Source organism: Malus domestica, chromosome 14, assembly GCF_042453785.1.
Source record: "Malus domestica chromosome 14, GDT2T_hap1".
Taxonomy (NCBI): domain Eukaryota; kingdom Viridiplantae; phylum Streptophyta; class Magnoliopsida; order Rosales; family Rosaceae; genus Malus; species Malus domestica.
This window is the reverse complement of record NC_091674.1, coordinates 26,868,881-26,889,423: the sequence shown is the minus strand read 5'-3', so window position 1 is coordinate 26,889,423 and position 20,543 is coordinate 26,868,881. Positions and strand designations below refer to the sequence as shown.

Genomic DNA, 20,543 nt, shown 5'->3' with positions numbered 1-20,543 from the left:
TCTTAAAATTGTGTGCCTCTCCACCAAGCCACTTTCCTTGACTTTGTCCATACAGGGAAGTCCATTCAAGCCAAAACTTCCATCCACATTTACAACGTATGCAGATTTTTACATCTGCAGACCAAATGTACTATACTGTTGTACGTTTTTGCTTCTTTGGGGGTAAAATATAACTCAAATGTTACCAAGATGAAATGTAGAAAATATAGAGAGATCTATGTGGAAGTCAAAACAAACAAAAATAAATCGGTGTGACCTGCCAATGCGACCCCCCTTCCCCCACCCTCAAAACACTAATTGTTTTGTTTGAAGGTGCTATTTGTCCTTTTGGCACTATTCACTTCATATTATTCGTTAACATAGAACTATTTTTGGAACATAGCACATCATGTACTGCATAAATATGTCTTGTATTTACGTACCATCATCAACAACATTGAAAAATTGAGAAACGTCGAGTTCAAATTATCGATATAGCTTGTACAATACCTTATTCAATGTCGAGCTCAAAATTCAAGTGATGGTGAAGATTAAGGATTAAGGAAGTCATTATGAGATGTGATGTTGGTACCATGATAGCGAAGATTAAGGAAAGATTAGTTGTTAAATCAAAATTTGCATCGTAATTAAAAAAAGTTGGGATGAATCTTTATATTACCTCAAATTTTATGTACCCACATGATAGCTTTAAGCCTTTAGTTATGCCGTAGCTTTAAGCCCTTAGTTATGCCGTACTGGAAAGATTAGTGAACATAATTAATTGACACATAGACCAATTTTGTCAATATTTGAAAAAGATTATAAAAAGTTCACTTGAGAAAGGAGAAAAAGAAAAGAATAATAGAAAATAAATTGAACCTTGGGAATATATTCAAACAAAAAAGAAAAATCTTTGGGAATATATATAATATGAAGTAGGATTTTTTTCTCTTCAAATTTCATTCCTTAGATCGGTCTTTTTTTTTTCTTTCTCTTTCTATAAAGAAGTTAACACAAGATATTAACGTGGCTTAATTTCAACCATTCAAATAGAAAGGGACTTGAAGGGAGAAAAAATTGGAGGGAAGAGAATTCTACTCATATAATGCAGGATGCAGCTGAGTAAGAGCATCTCCAAAGTAGATGTCAAAATCCTAGGTGGAATGCCACTGTACATATTTGACATCAAAAGTCTCTCAAACCGAAGTGTTATTTGCTGACTGGATTTGAAGACTTTGTGATTTGAAGTCAAATTTAATATCAATGTCAAATTTACTTTAATTCATTTTAATGGTGTGTCCTTTATTCCACTTGCATTTCAACGAATAAAAATTTTGTTTCAACATTTTTTTAATAATTACAACCATTTAAAACTTTATTTAAATAATAAGACTTCAAATTGTCACACCAACCATCAATTGTAATTTAACTCTTATAATTTGACATTTCCTTTTGAGATTAAGTTTGTCTTTGTCTTTGTAATGCTGTAGATTTTCCCATCAACTTATATGTAAAGACAAGGAGCACATGTCGAAATCATATTGGTAGGAGCCTTTAAAAATGATTCAAACCCACCTTAACATTTAAGATTTGAGAAAATGGGACAATCTTGGCTAAATCATAGTATGTAATGACGGAGATTTGTAAAGAACCTGTAACTCAGTTAGTTATGTAAGTGTCCGTTATTAAGTTTGAACATATATGCACCAATAGAATACCGACCCCTTGCTAATATGAATACCTTGTGTAGTATTAAGCCCAATTGACCTCAGATATGCGATTTAACCTCAAAAAGGCTTAATGAAATAAACAATGGATCATATCCTTAAAAATCTCAAGTTATTGTTGTATTATCTCTGATGCGAGACTTCTCTTCACATCTTTTGGGCTGCAGCAAGCTAAATTTACACTACTTACATATAAGGTCTTATATTCGATTTTTCCTCCTTTTGTATCGATTGTATAAGAAAAATGATAGAAATATATGAAAGCATAAGTGTAACCATCAACGCAAAACTAGGAGGGGAGAGAGGAAACAAGAGAAAAAGAAAGAAAGGTGCATGAAAGAAGAAGAAAACAAGGGAAAGAACGTGGGTGTCGCTATCAGAGTTCTTTGGGGATACTTATGGGTAGATTCTCTGCCCTCCCACTTCCTGTACTCTTTCATACCCTCTTGTTTTGTATGATCACAATTAATGATCACGATTAAATTATGTCAATATTTTATATTATTTTTTTATAAAGATAATAAGATAAAAAAAATAGTAATATAAAATATTAACGTGACTTAACCGTGACTATATAAATAAGAAGGCACATAAGTGGAAGGACAGAGAATCTACCTCCTACTCATATGTCACCAAAACCCTAGCACCATGCAGTGCAGGGGACCACATGCATGATAGAAAGTGTTATCAGGCCTTTTAATTGTAAAAAGGGGATAGGCAGAGTTGTTTGGTGCTTTTTCTCTCTCTCACTCATTCACTCTCTTCCTTTTAATTGTACGAAATATTTTTGCTCACCACTGAAGTGAAGGTGATATTTAATATTTTATTTATTATTATTCTGTATAGTGAAAAAATACAAATTTTAAATTTAAACTTATTTAATGATGATAAATACGATAATGAGTATTACCACTGCTTGACGGTGATGAGCAAAAATACACCCTTTATTGCCTTCCTTTCCTTCCGTTTTGATCGAAAGTAAGGTTAGTGGTTGCTCTCTCTGTTTCGCAACCATAAGGTAGAAAAAGGAATGGAAAACTGTTATGCATTTGAGTTGTGATTTACGACAATTGATAGAGATCGACAACAATTTTTTTTTCCGGCAACACAACAATTCTTTTATGCGCCATATCTGATAAAGTTTACGTGAGATTCGCCACATAACAATAATTTTCATCCGAAACAATTAATTATATAATCTTTGTTAAAGCATGTTTTGCACTACTTGTAATGAACACTTGATAAGGTTCAGACATATTTCTACTAGTATCAGTCGTCAAATAAATGCTTGCCACATGTGGCTTTTGGTTTACGAAGAGTTTTTCTCTTATGTAAGGCAGTAATAGTTTAGTCTGTCAAAGTAGATTTTTGTTTTGTTATTATCAAACGATAGATTTTGTTATATTAGATGTTAGATTAGTCACCGACGAAGTTTGAACCACGCTGTCATGCAATGACTCAACTCTTTTCTACCACTGTGGTAAAGAGCCACTTGCTATCAAAGCATATTTGAGTTAAGTCAATTGGTTAGGACAATGCTCCTCTTCTTGCATTGAAGCTTGAGTTTCTTACTGTCATTTAGGATATTTTAAGTCTAGACTTGCCTTAATAAAAATAGTCACCCAAAACTTGGAACTAATAATTATACTAGAATTTTAGTGTTGTAGTATAATGGTGCTCATTTTCACTTATAAATAGAAGGTTTCAGATTCGATACCAAATTTTATTTTGGTATATATAATTATTGTTTTAATATCATTATATTAAAACAATAATTATATATACCAAAATAAGGAATTGGATCCTCTTCTGAGCTTGGGCTCAGGAGCCTCCTGACCAACACACAAGGGTCATTGGATTTTGATCCAACGGCTACAATTATTATAACTTTTAGAATGTCCCCTCATATTTGTAGTCGTTTGATCAAAATTCAATCGCCCTTAGAGCAAGTCCACCGGTGGTGGATTAGGCTAGCACCCAGCACAAAATAGAGGCTAGGACCCTGTCCATTCACTCCAGCCCACAAAACAGCATGGCACCCAGCCCAAGCTGGTCTTTGGGCCAGCATAAAACAGGCTGACCAAGAAGCTGGGCCATTTGCTGGTGTTGGCCACGTGGCTGATCCTGGGCTCTTGGATTTGAATATTTTTCAAATCCAACGGTCCAGATTAATTAACTACATTAAAATTAATTAAAAATATAAAAAAATACAGAATTAAAAAAAAAATGGTAAAATTTTTAAAAAGTTATTATTTTTTTCTATAAATACCTAACCCTCATCTTCCACCTTACACCACATTTCAATATTTTCTACACCTTCTACCAAAGCTTTCATATACTTTTTGTGTGAAAAAAAAATACCAAAAAGCTCATCCTTAATTTATTTGATGAGTTTATGTAATTTTATTTTAGTGTGTTTTTTTTAAGTTTATTTGATGAGTATGTAATTTTATTTTAGTGTGTATTTTTTTTAAGTTTATTTGAAATTTTATCCGAAATTGGTTAAAAATCTTATCCAAAATAAACTTTAAAAAAAAAAACACACCAAATAAATGCGTTGGGTGCCAGCGCATTTTTTTAGGGTTGGAGATGCCTTGGTCTATTACTGTTCACTCTAGTCTATTACTGTTCACTTGAATGGATAAATACACTAGGTGCTGGCGTAAAGTCCTTAGGGGTGGACTTGCTCTTATGTGTTGGTCAGGAGACTCTGAGCCCAAGCTCAGGAGATCCAATTCCCCAAAATAAAATTGAACCAATGATGGGAAATATTCAGGATAGGCTGAGTCGTAGAGCATTAGGGCTGAGTCGTAGAGCATTTAGGCAACTACCCAATAGCTCAAGACCATTTTGGACAAGTTTCGTATTCTTTTGTTTGGTTAATGGGCTTAGTTGTTTGGTTTTGGTCTAATAATTGGGCCTTCAATTGTCAAGTCTGGTTTTAATGCAATGGGCCGCATATTGGCTCTCATATTAAACCCAATTACACGGAAAAGCCCAAACGACGAGAAAGCCTCTGAAATTGCCATAGCCAGAGTTCCCTTCAGTCTCGAGTCCTCAGCCTCCATCCACCAGACCCGAAATCAGGACCCCAAAAACGCCGCCGTCAACCTCCGCAAGTAAGTAGTTTCTGGGTTTTCCTCCTACTACTGTTTTCTCATCATCTATATTGTTTCACTGTTTCCGTTAACTGGTTGGATGCGTGTTCTGTGCCATCCAATAATTTGTAGAGCACTCTAGGTGTTTGCGTAAATGCCCCAAAGAAGTTTACTTTGTGTTTGTGTTGGGATTTCAGCGTGAAATGGTCTTAGTCTTTTCTGGCATTTGGTTTTCTGATGTCCTTGCACTGTTGTGCAGAAATCTGAGCACGATGATCCAGGTGGCAAGGTATTTCAAGAGAACACTCTTTTCTGCAGCTAAATCGGAAACTTCTGCTGCGGCTTCGGCGGCTAGGTCGACGGAGTACAACCCTCTTGAGGAGTTCTTTGAGAAAGATAGAAGCCAAGAGGAAGAAAAGCCAGTTGTCTACGGTACGTTGTTTTCATTTCCATTGTTTATGGATGTTAATTACCTATGTACATTTGGAAAAATTCCATTAATACCCAAGTTTTCATCTTTCTGTAGAACGAAGCTGCTTTTGTTCATGTATCTTATTCGAATAGCAAATACGAAATTATATTGTGTTTTCAGAATCGAATTATTATGCTGATTTCGTGTACAAAAATACTGTTAGTTAAGCAATGGAGAGAGTTTATGCTTCCCTTATGAGTTTTCATGTTATTATACTCACATCGCAAGAGATTTTTTGGATAATCGTGCGGTGCCCAGCTGCTTCTTTTCAGTGTATTGTTGTTTTGCAAGTTATGCGCAGAAATTCTAGCACGAATATAAAGTTTAAGCATTACTTTACATATTATTGGTTATTTCCCTTTTCAATTGGTATGTATTACATGTTAATTATGTGAAGGGTTTCTTCTCTTTTAACCTCCATCCTTTTATTCTTTTGATTTTCTGATGTCACTTTGTGCAATGCATTTCTACAACACTTTTGGATGTAATCTGAATTACTTCACTGAAGATTCTTATTTTGATACTTCCCTCACTGTCAGGTCGAAGTTGGAAGGCAGCTGAATTGCGTCTGAAGTCTTGGGATGATCTCAATAAGTTATGGTATGTTCTGCTTAAGGAGAAAAACATGCTGATGACTCAACGCCAGATGCTTCATGCCCAGAATCTCCGGTTTCCCAATCCTGAGCGCCTTCCCAAAGTATGACCCTTTCTTTTAACTATTTTTTATGTACTTGTCTTAATACTGGGGAAGTTTTCCAAACATGTTTTTTGCACGAAAACTGGTGCCTTTCCTTCTTTTTCAACTCCTACTTCTGACTTTCTCACTATATTCATCTATTTGTTCAGTATGTTCAGTATGTTCAGTTATATCCATATTTTTTACTTGCAAAACCAGTGTCATTACCTGGCTACTCAGAAGTCAATAAGCAACACCTGTGCTTGAACCATGTTGCAGCAGACTCTTTCTTTTTGTTGGATTCTCTACATTTGAGTATTAGTCTATTAGATTAGATATTTGTTTGTTTTATATGCTGGCATGATACCGCTTACATACAATGTGAAGTATGTCTTCAAACTACTGGATAGCAAATGTTCTTTTACAGTTTTGTTTTAATTGGTTGCTTCAGCGTGATTCCACAAAAGAAAAATATCAGAAAATGGGAGCTATAACCATTTAGAATCTACTTTGTTGTTCTGGCCAAGTTTTCTTTCTTCTCGTAGTACTAATGTCATCGTGAAATTCAGGTGAGGAAGTCAATGTGTCGTATCAAGCATGTTCTCACTGAGAGAGCAATCGAAGAACCAGATCCCAGGAGGTCTGCTGAGATGAAGAGGATGGTAAATTCTCTGTGATAACCTATCAATCTCTGGAGTCAACCGTGTATTGGATATGCCAGTGCAATGCCGACGCTGCCTTCCTTTTCTTCTTGTAGGACTAGAACTTATAGTGATTCGATACTGTAAGTGTAGGAACAACTTGTAATCTGTTGTTGAATCTATGATGGTTTTGTTTTGCGTTTTGAGACCGTCTCACGACAAATGACAAATTTGTGGCCTTTGTTTACAAATAATCAATACTATTTCTTCCAGTTGCATTCTGATTGCTTCAAAATCTACTTGTTTCTACATGCTAGGAGTCTAGGAGCCAAGACCTCATGCCAAATATGGTATTTCATAATACCATATTCTAGAATAAATTAGAATGCATGGTTTCTACGTGCTAGGGGCAAGGAAGCGTTGCTCTCGGTTTCATACAGCCAACCCTACTTAGTCCTTTGGTTTCATACAGCCAACTCTACTTAGTGAGATAAATTAGATGCATCATTTCTATGCCAAACAAACGATGGTGACTGCATACTCTCTTATTTATTCACTTCAATTTTAAATTCAATTTCTTATTTTTATTCCCTCCTCCATTCCCTCCACCAACCTAATATTCCATGCATCTCCAACCATCTATATTTTTCCACATATTCCATAGCACTTGTTACCAAATTCTTATGGTGTATATGTACATATTATATGTATATATAATCTGTATGGCCATGACATTATACCCGCAACCACAAGTTGCCTAAACTATGTTCAAAAGACTAATTCTTTTGGAATAAATACTAATGATTGGATTTTAATCCAATGGTGAGTGAAAAGTGACTATAAGCTTTTGTGTTCACAAAATCATGGACACTAGGGGCGGAGCTTCATTGAGGGCTGGGCATACTTTGACTCGACTCGCTTTTTAAATATAAATATACGCATTTAAAGTTCAATTTCTATTTAATTCAATCTTATGACTTAACAATAACTTGACCCACGTCTCCAGCCCAGCTTACTTTGTCAACTTGACTCCTACCACAAAGGAATGGGGAAACGGAAGACATTTTTGTGCTTTATGATGTGAAAGAAATAGAATTTCAGAAAAAATTCAAAAATTTAGATAGACTGTTTTCACAAAAAAACAAGGCTCTTCAACCTTTTGTGATAGTAACCTAACTAGCTAATTCTACTTAAATGTTCTTGTTTTTTTTTTTGAACATGTTATAAATATATAAAAGTTAGAGAGATAACCTTTACTAGTGACAGGAGTGAAGCAAGTGTAAAATATCACGCTGAAACTATAGCACTAAGGGATGACAAATCAAATAGGGAAGAATAGATGATGTTATTAATATTTCTTTCTTTATGTATGTGTTTTTTTAAAGCATACGGAGTGCTCTATTTATAGAGCAACTCCAATACTGATGCATTAATTATACATTGAAAATTTATAGCACCCTTTTGGAAAATGTGATCTCCTGCATCCCCAAAGTCAATTTCAATTTGTATGTTTTCAATATCACTATGGGCATTCACTAACCCACCAGCATTTTTAACATAACAAACAATATTATCTACAATAAGTGAGATGACTTAGTCTCACAATAAGCTTGCAATAATGTAGTTCAAATTCGTTGTTGACACTAAAATTACCGGGTCCAAACTTCATCGCAAACCCTCAAAACAAGTTATTGATTTAGCAAAAAATAATACAAAATAAAAACTTCCTTTAATTTCTATTTGTTTATTTATGAAACCCCAAAAGGCAGATGGGTATGTTCAAAAACAGAAAAAAAAAAAAGCACATAGGTTACAAAGACCACATGATTTATGTAGACAAAAAAAAAAAAGAAAAAAAAAATATTCATGGCAGAGACAGAAACATTTACATCACCCACCACTTACCACCTTGCTTTTAGTTATGTGTTGGAACAACCCAAGACAACCTTAACTTCTCCATCAGACTCTCCCTCGTGGGAATTGCAGTTACTAACCCCCACCCCAAATTACCCTCTTACCCCTCCCTTGACAGCTTCATTTGACCCCATCCAATACCATTGACAGCTTCACACGACAATAATATGTCACACCACGCTTTACCAACGTATTGAAAAAATTTATATCAAACGAATTAACCAGCATTTGACGTTTTGTTTTGTTAATGCATTATCCTTTGTTTATGTAACAATGTATTAGTGAACACAAAAATCACGGCAATAATATACTCGTTCTATAAATGCTGCTCTCTAAAACCTAAATAACCTCGGTGTTTACGAATAAAATATAAAAAGCAATAGTTTAATAAAAATACAAAAAAAATTTCACTACTGGATGGTCCAGTGGTTAGAAACGAATTTCAAGTCCGTATTCCACACATTACGTTTGATGGCCAAGAAGAGGTTGAAATGCCTATGTGAGTCTTATCGACCTTCAAAATAGTTTGTCGTGGCAAAGTCATTAGTTGATCCTTTTAAAATAATAAAAAATACAAAAATTTTAAGTCACAAGTAATCAATGACCATGAGATGCCCCTCTAGAAATCCCAAAAAATCAGAAGTCAAATGGGGACAAAACGGTCAAACACAAATCCGAGCCACGGTTCTGAGTCCCTGCAAGTGAATCCAGTCCAGTCACATATTCTAATTCTTAAAAAAATTAGGGGCACATTGTTTTTGTCATATCACTCGCGGGTGAGGTTACACTTCACTCTGCCCGGTCTGCCCGATCTACCCGCCTGCCCGAGACTCTGCAGCTTTGCTCTCGCTACCAAGTACACCTTTCCCTTTTGCCGTCTGGCTCTTTCTCTACGACTTTCTCTCTCTGAAGTAGATCGAAAGCCGGCTCGAAATCGGGACTTCTTGTTGGATCTGACCTTCAATTAGATCGGGACTTGTTGTCTGGGATCCTAGAATCATCGCAATTCGATTTGGATTTCGGAGTTTCTGTGCGCTCGGATTCGTTTGGGGGGCAAAATTAGGGTTTCATTTCGGGGGAAGCAGTGAATCCGGGGCTTCGTTGAGGGCGGATGGGCGGAGAGGTGTGGAAAAGGAGGGGTTTTGGCGGGAATTGAGGGGCGAGATTGATGGTCTTTGTTGGAATTGAAGGAGGGATCGCGGTAGGGATTGGGGAAAATGCAAGGCTATGCATGGGAGGGGAAGTGAGGAGAGGAAACGGAGTTGGCACATGTTGAAAGTCCCCACGCGTGTATGCGTGGCCAATGGTTCTTCTTCATCACCCTCGTCTTTACCCAATTCGTTTTTCAAGGTTTGGCTTTCTCTGCTGGTTTTTTTTTGTCTTTTGATTTTTGGGTGTGCGTTTTGTTTGCTTTTCGGGGTTTCGGATTAGGTGTTGTGATTGTTGTGTGTTATTTTGGGGGTGTTATCAGTGGAGAAGTGAAGTGGGGTTTTGCTTGTTTGATATGGATAACAATGTTATGGATTGAATTTTGCGTTAAGATGGATGTGTTGTTGACTTTGGGGTAGATAAATGAGGGAATTCTACCATGTTAGATATGAAAAGTAGCAGATGAAACAGTTTGTGAAATTGGGGAGAGGACTGTAAAAGGGAAGGTGCAAAGTTGGATTCGTAGTCGTATTTTTGGTGTGATTTGTAGTTGTCAGGGATCTCTATCACAGGGGAGGGGTATGTAACATGCCGAGTGTGAATTATTATGTGGGGTGCTGTAATGTGTCAATCTTTTTGGGAAGAATGTCAATTTGGTACCAAATTTTGGTATCAAAATTGGAAGAGTGATACTTTTTTATGGGTTCAGTTAAGTTCCCTTCTTTATACGAGGGATGGTTTTTCAGTCGTTGAGCAATTCCCATATCAAGTCATTGGTTCTTGGACCATGTGATGGTCAGAATATTGATGAGCGTTGACATACTGTTTATGATAATTCTCTCTTCTGTATGTATGTTTGATAACTTCATATTCTGTATGTAGCATTTTAATTCTTTGTTTTTAATATCTACTCGAGTCGTTTCCCTTATTATCATTCATTTAGATACATAAGTTGCAATGAGTGATAGATGCAATGAATCTGCTCAAGAGTTTTTCCCTTATTGTTAAATGGTTAGATAGTCTTAAATTTTCCCATAATAACGCTTTATTTTTCTTGCTGTTGTCAGTTTAATGACTCTTCTCTAGAAGGTACAGCAAAGCATTCTTTGCTGAGGGGATATTTCCGTTTTCGTTCTACAATTTTGCATTTGAAACTGACTTTCAATGAAAGTCTGTCATACCCATAGATTAATTGTGAGAAAGCTCCCTCTTTTAGGGGGAACTGAGAATGGAAGTGCTGCTTGGGCATGGTGTTATGCTTGGCCATCATGCTACACCATCATAAGGCTCCTCTGATCATCTGAACTTCATTTTTGTCATGCATATTATTTGTGGTGTATGCTAATTATTCAAGATGTTTCCCATATTTTCTGCACATTTGCCTGTGCTAACCGGCATAATGCTCCTCTGAACAACTTCATTTTTGTAGGACGGGCGTAAGATCAGTGTTGGCGATTGTGCTCTTTTCAAACCACCCCAGGATTCTCCACCCTTCATTGGAATAATTCGTTGTGTGACTACAGGCAGAGAGAAGAAGTTAAAATTAGGTGTTAATTGGCTTTATCGACCTTCTGAAATAAAGCTTGGCAAAGGCATCTTGTTGGATGCTGCGCTGAATGAAATTTTTTATTCCTTTCATAAGGATGAGATACCTGCCGCATCGTTACTTCATCCGTGTAAAGTCGCGTTCCTTCCTAAAGGTGTTGATCTTCCGTCAGGGATTTCATCTTTTGTGTGCCGGCGTGTTTATGACATCACAAATAATTGTTTATGGTGGCTAACTGATCAGGACTTTATTAATGTGAGTTTAGATCATTTCCACATTCTCTGGGTGTGCTCATATGTTTAAACGTTCAGAGTAATTGATATTGTTTCTTTTGACAGGAGCGACAAGAGGAAGTAGATCAATTGTTGTATAAAACTCAAGTAGAAATGCATGCAACTGTGCAGTCTGGTGGCCGATCCCCAAAACCATTGAATGGTCCAACATCAGCATCACAGTTAAAAGTTGTGTCAGATGGTGTCCAGAATAGTGGCTCATCTTTTTCCTCTTTAGTTAAGGGGAAGAAAAGGGAGCGGGGAGATCAAGGATCTGAGCCTGTCAAACGAGAACGCACTATGAAAACAGATTATGGGGATTCTGGCAGCTTTAGACAGGAAACCACTTTAAAATCTGAAATTGCCAAAATAACAGAAAAAGGAGGCCTTTTAGATTCTGAAGGGGTTGAGAAATTGCTGCAGCTCATGATACCTGATGAAAATGAGAAAAAAATAGACTTGGCTGGCCGGTTAATGCTTGCTAATGTCATAGCAGCCACAGATAAATTTGATTGCCTTAGTCAATTTGTACTCAAGGGTGTGCCAGTATTCGATGAATGGATCCAAGAGGTTGGACATAAAGGGAAGATAGGTGATGGGAATGGACCCAAAGATAGCGATAAATCTATTGAGGAGTTTCTCTTGGTTTTACTTCGGGCACTGGATAAGCTGCCTGTTAATCTTGAAGCTCTGCAAATGTGTAACATTGGAAAGTCTGTAAATCACTTACGGACGCATAAGAACTTGGAAATCCAGAAGAAAGTAAGAAGCTTAGTTGATAAATGGAAGAAACGAGTTGAAGCTGAAATGGATGCAAAGTCTAATTCAAATGCGGCTGTCTCCTGGTCTGCAAGACCACGCTTCCCAGAAGTTTCTCATGGTGGAAACAGGCATTCTGGTGGATCTGTTGATGTTGCCGTGAAGAGCTCAGTCACACAGCTCTCCATATCCAAATCTGCTTCAGTTAAGCTTGTCCATGGAGATGGTATTACCAAATCTGCTTCAGTATCACCGGGATCTTTGAAATCAGTTCCCTCACCAGTGTCAGCAAGTTCTAACTTAAAAGATGGACTGCCTCGAGTTGTTGCTGTTGGCGTCACAGTTGATCTTCCTTCGACAACTCCAAGGGATGAGAAAAGTAGCAGTTCTAGTCAATCTCACAACAACAGTCAGTCGTGTTCGAATGATCATGCAAGAACTGGAGGTATTTCTGGGAAAGAGGATGCGAGGAGCTCTACTGCTGGTTCAATGAATGTTAAGGTATCAGGTGGCTCTTCCCGACCTCGGAAATCAACAAATGGCTTCCCAGGCTCTGCTCTTTCTGTAGTTCAAAGGGAAACTTTGTCAAGCAGAAGTTCATCTTTGCACAAGAATCCAGTTCCAGAAAAATCATCACAGCCTGGATTGACGAGTGAAAAGGTACTAGATGGACCTTCTGCTGAGGGAAATGGACCCAAGTTGATTGTTAAGATTCCAAATTGTGGTCGCAGTCCTGCACAAAGTGGCAGTGGAGGTTCGTCTGAAGATCCTTTAAATACTATTAGCAGAGCTGCTTCTCCCATGCAAAAGGTTGAAGCTTATCGAGCCACTGTTACCTCAGATGTGAACAACGAATCATGGCAAAGTAATGATTTCAAGGATGTACTGACTGGATCGGATGAGGGTGATGGATCCCCGGCTGCTGTTACTGATGAAGAGCATGATAGGCCCGGTGACGACTCTAAGAAGATTGCCGAAGTCCCAAAAGCTGCTTCCTCGTCATCTGGGAACGAAAAGTCGGGGAATTTGCAGGATGCTTCTTTCAGCTCTATACATGCATTAATTGAAAGCTGTGCGAAGTATTCTGAAGGTAATGCCTCTTTGTCAGCTGGAGATGAGCTTGGTATGAATCTGCTTGCTAGTGTTGCTGGAGAGATGTCTAAATCTGAATCCCCAACTGATTCTCCTCAAAGGTCTACCCCGGTTTCTGAGTATCTCTGCAAAGGCACTGATCCCAGAGTCAAATCACCTCCAGTTGATGAGCTTGCTCGAGATGAAAATCAGTCTAATGATGTCGCTGATGATGAATGTGAGAACCACGGTGTTGCATTCACTACTTCTGGGGCTAAGAATGGGGTTGTCCAATCTTTTTCTTCCCTGCCTGAACAGTCTTCTGTAGCAGAGGACACTGGAAATCTATGCTCTTCAAATAGAAGTTTTCATCATTCTGCAGAACCCACCCCAGAAAGCAAAGAAAAATCTATGGAAGTTACTCTAGCTCCTTTTACTGCTTCCCCTCCTAGTACAGTTGAGAAAGCTATGGACGGTGAAGGAGTACCTCTTCAAGACAAAAAGGTGGTTGGTGGAGTGAGTGCTGATGTCATTTCAGAAAATAAGGTCAGTGATGTTAGTTCGAGGGTAGTAGTGGGGAATGAAGCCATTGAAGAACATTCCTTGCACCCAGAGTTTGATGTTGATGGTATGATAAAAACTTCAAGTTATGAAGGGAGTGTACATACGGAGGAGAAACCATCTAGTTTAAAGAAGCATTCTGAGTTGGTGAATGGAACCTGTGAAGAAGCGCTACTTTCTTCTAGTTTTCGTAAAGGTTTGATCTCAGAAAAAGTCAGTGAACTGAAGGCTGAAACAACTGATGAAAAGGATGGCCCGAGTTATTGTAATCAGGCTGAAAATCCCAGAATTGATTCAGAAAGTAATGGTCCTGGCACTTTGAAAACAGAAAATAATGATCTTACAACTCCTGGGAGTCAAGCTCTAGGTGGCTCTAGTTCCGCTGTTACTGATAATACCGGTGAAGATGTAGAGGAGAATATGAAAACTAAAGAAACTAATGATCAAGTTGTTGAACCTGGTATTAGGAAGGTGTCGCCTGATATTCCCATGCAGGAAGTAGAAGAATATTTGAGGCCGAAGAGTTCTAAATTAACCAACATGGAAGCAGAAGAAGCTGAGGAATGTACATCTACAACTGCAGATGCTTCTTCTGTGTCTGCTGCAGGGGCAGCAGTTGTGGATGCAAAAGTGGAGTTTGATTTGAACGAAGGCTTTAATGCCGATGATGGGAAATATGCAGAGCCAAATAATTTGACAGTACCTGGATGTTCAACTGCTCTTCGGTTGATTAGCCCGGTACCTTTTGCTGTTTCTTCTGTGTCTAGTGGCCTTCCTGCTTCAGTTTCAGTTCCTGCTGCAGCAAAAGGGCCGTGTGTTCCACCAGATGACCTGTTGAAGAGTAAAGGGGCGGAGGTTGGTTGGAGGGGATCAGCAGCTACAAGCGCGTTCCGGCCAGCTGAACCCAGAAAAGTTCAAGAATTTCCACTGGGTACAAGTATTTCAGTTCCCGAGCCTACACCGAGCAAGAAAGGACGCCCAGCTTTAGACATTGACTTGAACATACCCGATGAAAGAATTCTGGAGGATATGGCTTCTCAAAGTTCTGCTCAAGAGACATCTTCTATTGCTGACACAATAAACAATAAAGCTTTTGCGGGTGACCAGTCGATGAGTATTGCACCCGTTCACAGTTCTGGAGGTCTTGATCTTGACTTGAATCAAGTTGATGAGGCTTCTGAAATGGGCAATTATCCATTGAGCAATAGCCATCGAATGGATAACCAAATCCTATCAATAAAATCAGGTGGACCTGTCAATGGAGAAGTTAGTCTTTGTAGGGATTTTGATTTGAATAACGGACCTGTTGTTGATGAGTTGTGTGCTGAACCGGCAGTGTTTAGTCAGCATGCCATGAGCAGTGTACCATCTCAACCACCTGTATCTGGTTTTAGGATGAACAATACAGAAGTAGGGAATTTCTCATCATGGTTTCCTCCTAGCAATACGTATTCTGCAGTCGCAATTCCTTCAATTATTTCAGATTGTGGAGAGCAGCCATTCCCAGTTGTTGCAACTGGGGGACCACAGACGATGTTGGGCCCCCCTAGTGGTAGCAACCCATTTAACCCTGATCTGTACAGGGTGGGGTCGGTTTTGTCACCTTCCCCAGCAGTGCCCTATCCTTCTACTTCATTTCCATATCCAGTTTTTCCTTTTGGAAGCAATTTTCCTCTGCCCTCAGCCGCTTTTCCAGGCGGGTCAGCAACATATCTTGATTCATCATCTGCCGGGAGGCTTTTTCCTGGGGTTCGTTCCCAGCTGTTAGGACCTGCTGGTGTGGTTTCATCCAATTACCCAAGGCCTTATGTTGTTAATCTTCCTGATGGTAGCAATAACAGTAGCGGTGAAAGCAGTAGGAAGTGGGGAAGACAAGGGCTTGATCTCAATGCAGGGCCTGGAGGTCCAGACTTAGATGGGAGAGATGTGACATCACCTCTTGTCCCGCGGCAACTATCTGTTGCCAGTTCACAAGCCATGGCTGAGGACCAAGCAAGGATGTTCCAGATGCAAGGTGGCACCTTTAAAAGGAAGGAACCCGAGGGAGGGTGGGACGCCTACAGACAGTCCTTGTGGAAATAGGCATGTCTAATTGCAGAATTGGGCGACTCGTGAAAGCTTGTAAGTCTTCTATTATGTATTTTTCCCTCATGTATACAAGGTCTGGTAACCTGATTTGAGGGTTCAGGTTGCTGATTCTCATTTGACCTACCAAATATAATGTTTTAGGATTTCATAGCCGGGAGTTTCTTCAATCATCTTTCACATTTTGTCGTTCAGCTCCAGAACTTGTCAATTTACATGTCTTCTAACCGTCATCTGTAATATAGATTGATTTAGTCTCATAACATTAATAAAGAAACCGACGGCTGCCTGTTGTCATTGGAAATACTGGGAAATTTGTGAAAAAAAAACGTCATTGCATTGTATACAGTTTTTTTATCAATTGTATTCAAGGGAAATAGAAATAGGAAGACTCCGGAAAACAGAACTGGTGAAAGAGAATTGGAATTATGTAAAAGAACTAGGTTTTGTGCGTCCTGCCTTCCGGGAGCAGTTGAAAGTTTGTGTTGTACTTTACTTTTTCATTAATGAATTCGATGTCAAACCTAAGCTAATTATATTTGCCTCTCTTTATTTTCCAGTGCTTTGAGGATGGGCATTTGCTAACCCCCACGAGGTCATCATCTAAGCTTGTGTGCTTCCGGAGGATGGGCGGTAAGTGAGTTATTTGATGTTGTTCATGGTCTCCGACCCCCTCCTCTTTGATGTATCAGTTGTAATCTTAAAAGATATATGGGTTCTTCAAGCTGTTTGTTCCTTGAATTTGTTAGGCGGACGCGATCTTTGTTTCCGCTTTGTAGATATTCTAACAGTTAGAAAACATACTGTGGTTCCCATACACAATCTTTGGTGCCCCTATCGGTCTTCAATGCATTAGGTATAAACCCAAACCCATCCTCTCCGTTGCCAAACCTCTCCATTTGTCGATTTTTGACCGCTCAAAACAGAAGCTTCTGTGTTTATTTCTCTTTGATCACATATGCAAGCAGATCAACAAATTTTGGAACCTTTGGGTTGGTTTAGTTGCTCTAGTTTGATGTTGTTTTGTAATTTGCTTTAAATTTCATTTGTCAACCAAACTTGTAGCTTCTCTTTCCGGTACAAGTGTTTCCGGGAACTTCATCGTTTGATGTTCGCGGTTACTCCAGATTTCGTAAATCTGGAGCATCGCGTGGTCTCCATTACGCATGGTACCAATAGCGACGCGGAATGCCTCGTAATGCATGCTTGATATAAGGATTTCTCCAAGTAGCTTCGAGAAATTTCATCTAACCAAATACATCATTTTTGCACACAATAACTTTACAAATAAAGTAGCATCTGCAAACATAAGGCCGAGCTTGATAAAAACTATCGGTGTTACAATGGCATTCTGTTTTCATGGTACCTATCGCGTAATACGAAATTAGTAGAACGATAGAAGCCGGTATGTTCAGATGGATTCCGTGCATAACCAAATGCACGGGATCCTCGACGGCCTGATGGTGAAGGAAGCTTTAACTGGCACTAGCGCGACGCGAATCGCGATCAAAACGGAAGAGGAAAGTTTTCACTTGAGGCACACTAGCCTCCTCCCGCAAAGGATGTTGCTGCAATTCGATCAAGGGCCGTATTATTCCCAAGAACTTAAACAGAAACTACGTATATGTGACCTAAATTAGCGCAGAATACGAAATTTGTGTAATATCGAAGCCCAAATTGACGAGAACGAAGGGAAGACACTCACACTAGGCATCCCCGAGGTTGCTTTTTCTTCTTTTCCTTCTGCTTCTGCGGCGGCTTGATAACCACCCTGATCGCAGCATCGAAAACTGCTTTCACATTCTGCAATTGAAACGGCACAGGAGTGTTACGAAGTACACAATGAGAACATATTTAAGGAAATCTACCATGGACCATGGACAGTGAAGGCATCCAAAGATTCCGAATCTTCGACATTTTTTTGTCAAAACAGGAGGACCAGACAGGCACTACTGAAGAGAAGAGATTCATTGCAGGAAAAATATGACACATAGGCTCAAGAAAATTTTAGGGATTTGAGAAATGACTCAAGATTTCAGGAGACTGGCACTATGCTCATAAGACGTTATTAGACCAATCTCAAGCTTGGCCAAACGATTTGGTTGAGGAAAAGGAAAATCCGGAAAGCAACACTATCGTCCCCATATAATCTGGAAGTTGGTATTTGGTTGAGGAAAAGGAAACGCCGGAAACCTACGCTCCCATCCCCATATGTCTGGAAGTTGGTTTGACAGCCAAACTAGTGAATCGTACATCCGCAACTACTAAGTTTGGGGTCTTCTAATGCTTGCATAGTAATCAATTATCCGTTTTCTATGGATCTTCCAAAAGCCGGCACATTGTCTAGTTTTAATTTGACAAGAAATTAGTTGGTTTTATCTGAAAAGGCATGCAACTCCTTAAACTATGCGGCACCTTATAAACTGAACAATTTACTGGCCTATGAGAATGTAAGTACCATATTATTCATACCTGTTGGGTTTTTGAGCTGCATTCTATATAAAAAGAAGCACCAATCTGTTTGCGCAGCTCTTCACCCTGCTTATTTAGAAGAATAATCAGTGATATTACCCGTTGTTGCACGATACACAAAGCAATCTTTACTAAAAACTACACCTGTGCAGTGGTCACAGGTACCAACCCCGGGTGATCAGCCAAATAGTGCTTATCCTCTCGAAGATCTGCATATCAATTACAAACGAATCTTTAGTTCCAGAAGATGATATTGCTGACTCCAAATTCCCCTACCAGTTAAAACGATTAACGATACAATCTGCATGTGCGGTTAATTTAATGCTTCCCTGCATTACCATTGGTGCAAAATCAAATCCTATGTGCAGGTTTATGCGACAATTCATGATCGAATAAGATAGTTGTATCAATAGCATGCTCATTCTTTCCCTTTCAACATGTTTGGGTCTCACTCTTTTCATAGAACAGGTCAGACTTTTGATACACATGTATAAGAGTATCACTTTACCCACTCACAGAAGCTTTCGGGACTCTAAGCTCATCAAATCATTGGACAGAAGAAACATAATGGAAAAAATCGAATTATGAACATAACTAACTGTAACCAGAAGCCAAGTTTAACTCCGGACTGAGTTTGGAAAAGTAGTACACGCATTGAGCTTACCTAATTTCGTGCCGGCAAGTACTACCGGCACTCCGGGAGCATAATGCTGGAGTTCAGGGATCCACTGGCCAAGAAATTTGAGTGTCAGAAATCATAAATAAAACACAACAGTGACAGATTAACAATAAAACGAAAGAAGAATAAACCAAATTTCTCAGGTGAATACACCTTTTTCAATACATTCTCATAGCTCGCACGGCTAACTAATGAGAAAGCCAAGACAAAGACATCTGCCCCTCTGTAGCTCAATGGCCTCAACCGATTGTAATCCTCTTGCCCTGTGAAACAAATGGAACAGATATGTAATACAACAAACTTGCTAAATTTGGCAAAACTATGTTTACATAAAACCCAAAAAGTTACAAACAAACAAAAACTAGAACAATTAACACAATTATATAAGATGAAATTAGAATTTGGGTTGGAGAGAGTTAAAAGATATCATACCAGCAGTGTCCCATAAGCCTAAGTTCACAGTGGTGCCTTCAACCACCACATTTGCACTGAAGTTGTCAAACACAGTTGGTATATAGTCCTGATCAACACAAAAACAATTGAAAAACAAAATCAAATTTTGGAAAGGGAAAGGGAGAAAAAGCAAAGCAAAGCAACTGAAAAACAAAATCAAATTTTGGAAAGGGAAGGGGATAAAAAGCAAAGCAATTTGTCTAGAGAGAGAGAGAGAGAGAGAGAGAGAGAGATTTCTGAACTAAAATCTTGAAAACAACAAAAAAAGCTGCAAACCCAGATGCATAACCACATAAAGTAATTGTTGAAAAAAAAAAACCACATATAGTAATCCAAAAAACCCAAAAGTCACACAAATTAGTCAAATTTGAGAGACCCAGATGGATCTTTTTGGCAGAAAAGAACATACAGTGGGAAACTTGTTGCTGGTGTAGCAAATAAGCATACAGGTCTTCCCCACAGCCCCATCTCCCACAGTCACACACTTGATGAACCTTGAAGCGCTTGAAGCCATTGGAAGCCAAAGAAAATACTCAGAGAGCTAAAATCCACACATAGAAAATGAAAAGAAAAAGAAGCGTTGTGGTTGGGGTGTTGGGATATGCACAAAGTTCATGGCTTTTTGATTCGGCGGGAGAGAGGGTGGCTCATCTCACATGATTCTTTAATCTTTACACTCATTCACTCTTTCCTTCCTTCCTGTAGCTGTTTCTTTAGCTTTTTGCTGTTGGGGTTACTTTAATTTCTCTCTCTTTGGTTATATATAATAAAGATAGATTGTCTGCCTCCCATTTTCATACTCTTCTCATCTTTTTTGTTTTGTATGATTACAGTTAAGCCACGTCAACATTTTATATTCCTATTACTTTTTGTTTTATTATTTTTATAAAAAAAAATTAATATAAAATATTGACGTGGCTTAACTGCGACCACACAAACATGAGGGGATGGTTCGCGGTTAATCCACTTTCATATATAATACCCAAAAT

General features: G+C 38.6%; 3 protein-coding genes across 3 annotated transcripts; 2 read left to right on the top strand and 1 right to left on the bottom strand.

The window, feature by feature from the left end:
- The first annotated feature begins 4,686 nt into the window (after positions 1-4,686).
- On the top strand, positions 4,687-6,871 carry LOC103415241 (uncharacterized). The gene is made up of 4 exons (XM_008353581.4): positions 4,687-4,825; positions 5,064-5,236; positions 5,816-5,973; positions 6,522-6,871. The coding sequence occupies exons 2-4, from the start codon at positions 5,077-5,079 to the stop codon at positions 6,627-6,629; spliced, it is 426 nt and encodes a 141-aa protein (XP_008351803.3). The 5' UTR covers positions 4,687-4,825; positions 5,064-5,076; the 3' UTR covers positions 6,630-6,871.
- Positions 6,872-9,238: 2,367 nt separating this feature from the next.
- On the top strand, positions 9,239-16,935 carry LOC103455243 (uncharacterized). The gene is made up of 4 exons (XM_008394833.4): positions 9,239-9,857; positions 11,086-11,457; positions 11,541-15,986; positions 16,511-16,935. The coding sequence occupies exons 1-3, from the start codon at positions 9,735-9,737 to the stop codon at positions 15,945-15,947; spliced, it is 4,902 nt and encodes a 1,633-aa protein (XP_008393055.2). The 5' UTR covers positions 9,239-9,734; the 3' UTR covers positions 15,948-15,986; positions 16,511-16,935.
- A 204-nt stretch (positions 16,936-17,139) lies between these two features.
- On the bottom strand, positions 17,140-20,339 carry LOC103455244 (rac-like GTP-binding protein ARAC8). Its single transcript, XM_008394834.4, has 8 exons — positions 19,964-20,339; positions 19,534-19,621; positions 19,255-19,364; positions 19,087-19,150; positions 18,567-18,631; positions 18,423-18,488; positions 17,656-17,753; positions 17,140-17,518 (listed from the first exon to the last, which is right to left on the bottom strand). Exons 1-8 carry the CDS (start codon positions 20,066-20,068, stop codon positions 17,479-17,481), a joined length of 636 nt encoding a protein of 211 aa, XP_008393056.1. The 5' UTR covers positions 20,069-20,339; the 3' UTR covers positions 17,140-17,478.
- Between the last annotated feature and the right edge of the window lie 204 nt (positions 20,340-20,543).

Bases quoted from the DNA above. Each gene is read 5' to 3' on its own strand.
- LOC103415241 (XM_008353581.4), top strand. From the start codon at position 5,077: ATGATCCAGGTGGCAAGGTATTTCAAGAGAACACTCTTTTCTGCAGCT. The intron at 5,237-5,815 runs GTACGTTGTTTT...CCTCACTGTCAG, and splicing joins AGAAAAGCCAGTTGTCTACG to GTCGAAGTTGGAAGGCAGCT. The intron at 5,974-6,521 runs GTATGACCCTTT...CGTGAAATTCAG, and splicing joins ATCCTGAGCGCCTTCCCAAA to GTGAGGAAGTCAATGTGTCG.
- LOC103455243 (XM_008394833.4), top strand. From the start codon at position 9,735: ATGCATGGGAGGGGAAGTGAGGAGAGGAAACGGAGTTGGCACATGTTG. The intron at 9,858-11,085 runs GTTTGGCTTTCT...TCATTTTTGTAG, and splicing joins TACCCAATTCGTTTTTCAAG to GACGGGCGTAAGATCAGTGT. The intron at 11,458-11,540 runs GTGAGTTTAGAT...TTCTTTTGACAG, and splicing joins CTGATCAGGACTTTATTAAT to GAGCGACAAGAGGAAGTAGA.
- LOC103455244 (XM_008394834.4), bottom strand. From the start codon at position 20,068: ATGGCTTCAAGCGCTTCAAGGTTCATCAAGTGTGTGACTGTGGGAGAT. The intron at 18,489-18,566 runs GTGTAGTTTTTA...CTAAATAAGCAG, and splicing joins TACCTGTGACCACTGCACAG to GGTGAAGAGCTGCGCAAACA. The intron at 17,754-18,422 runs GTATGAATAATA...TTTCAATTGCAG, and splicing joins GCAGCTCAAAAACCCAACAG to AATGTGAAAGCAGTTTTCGA.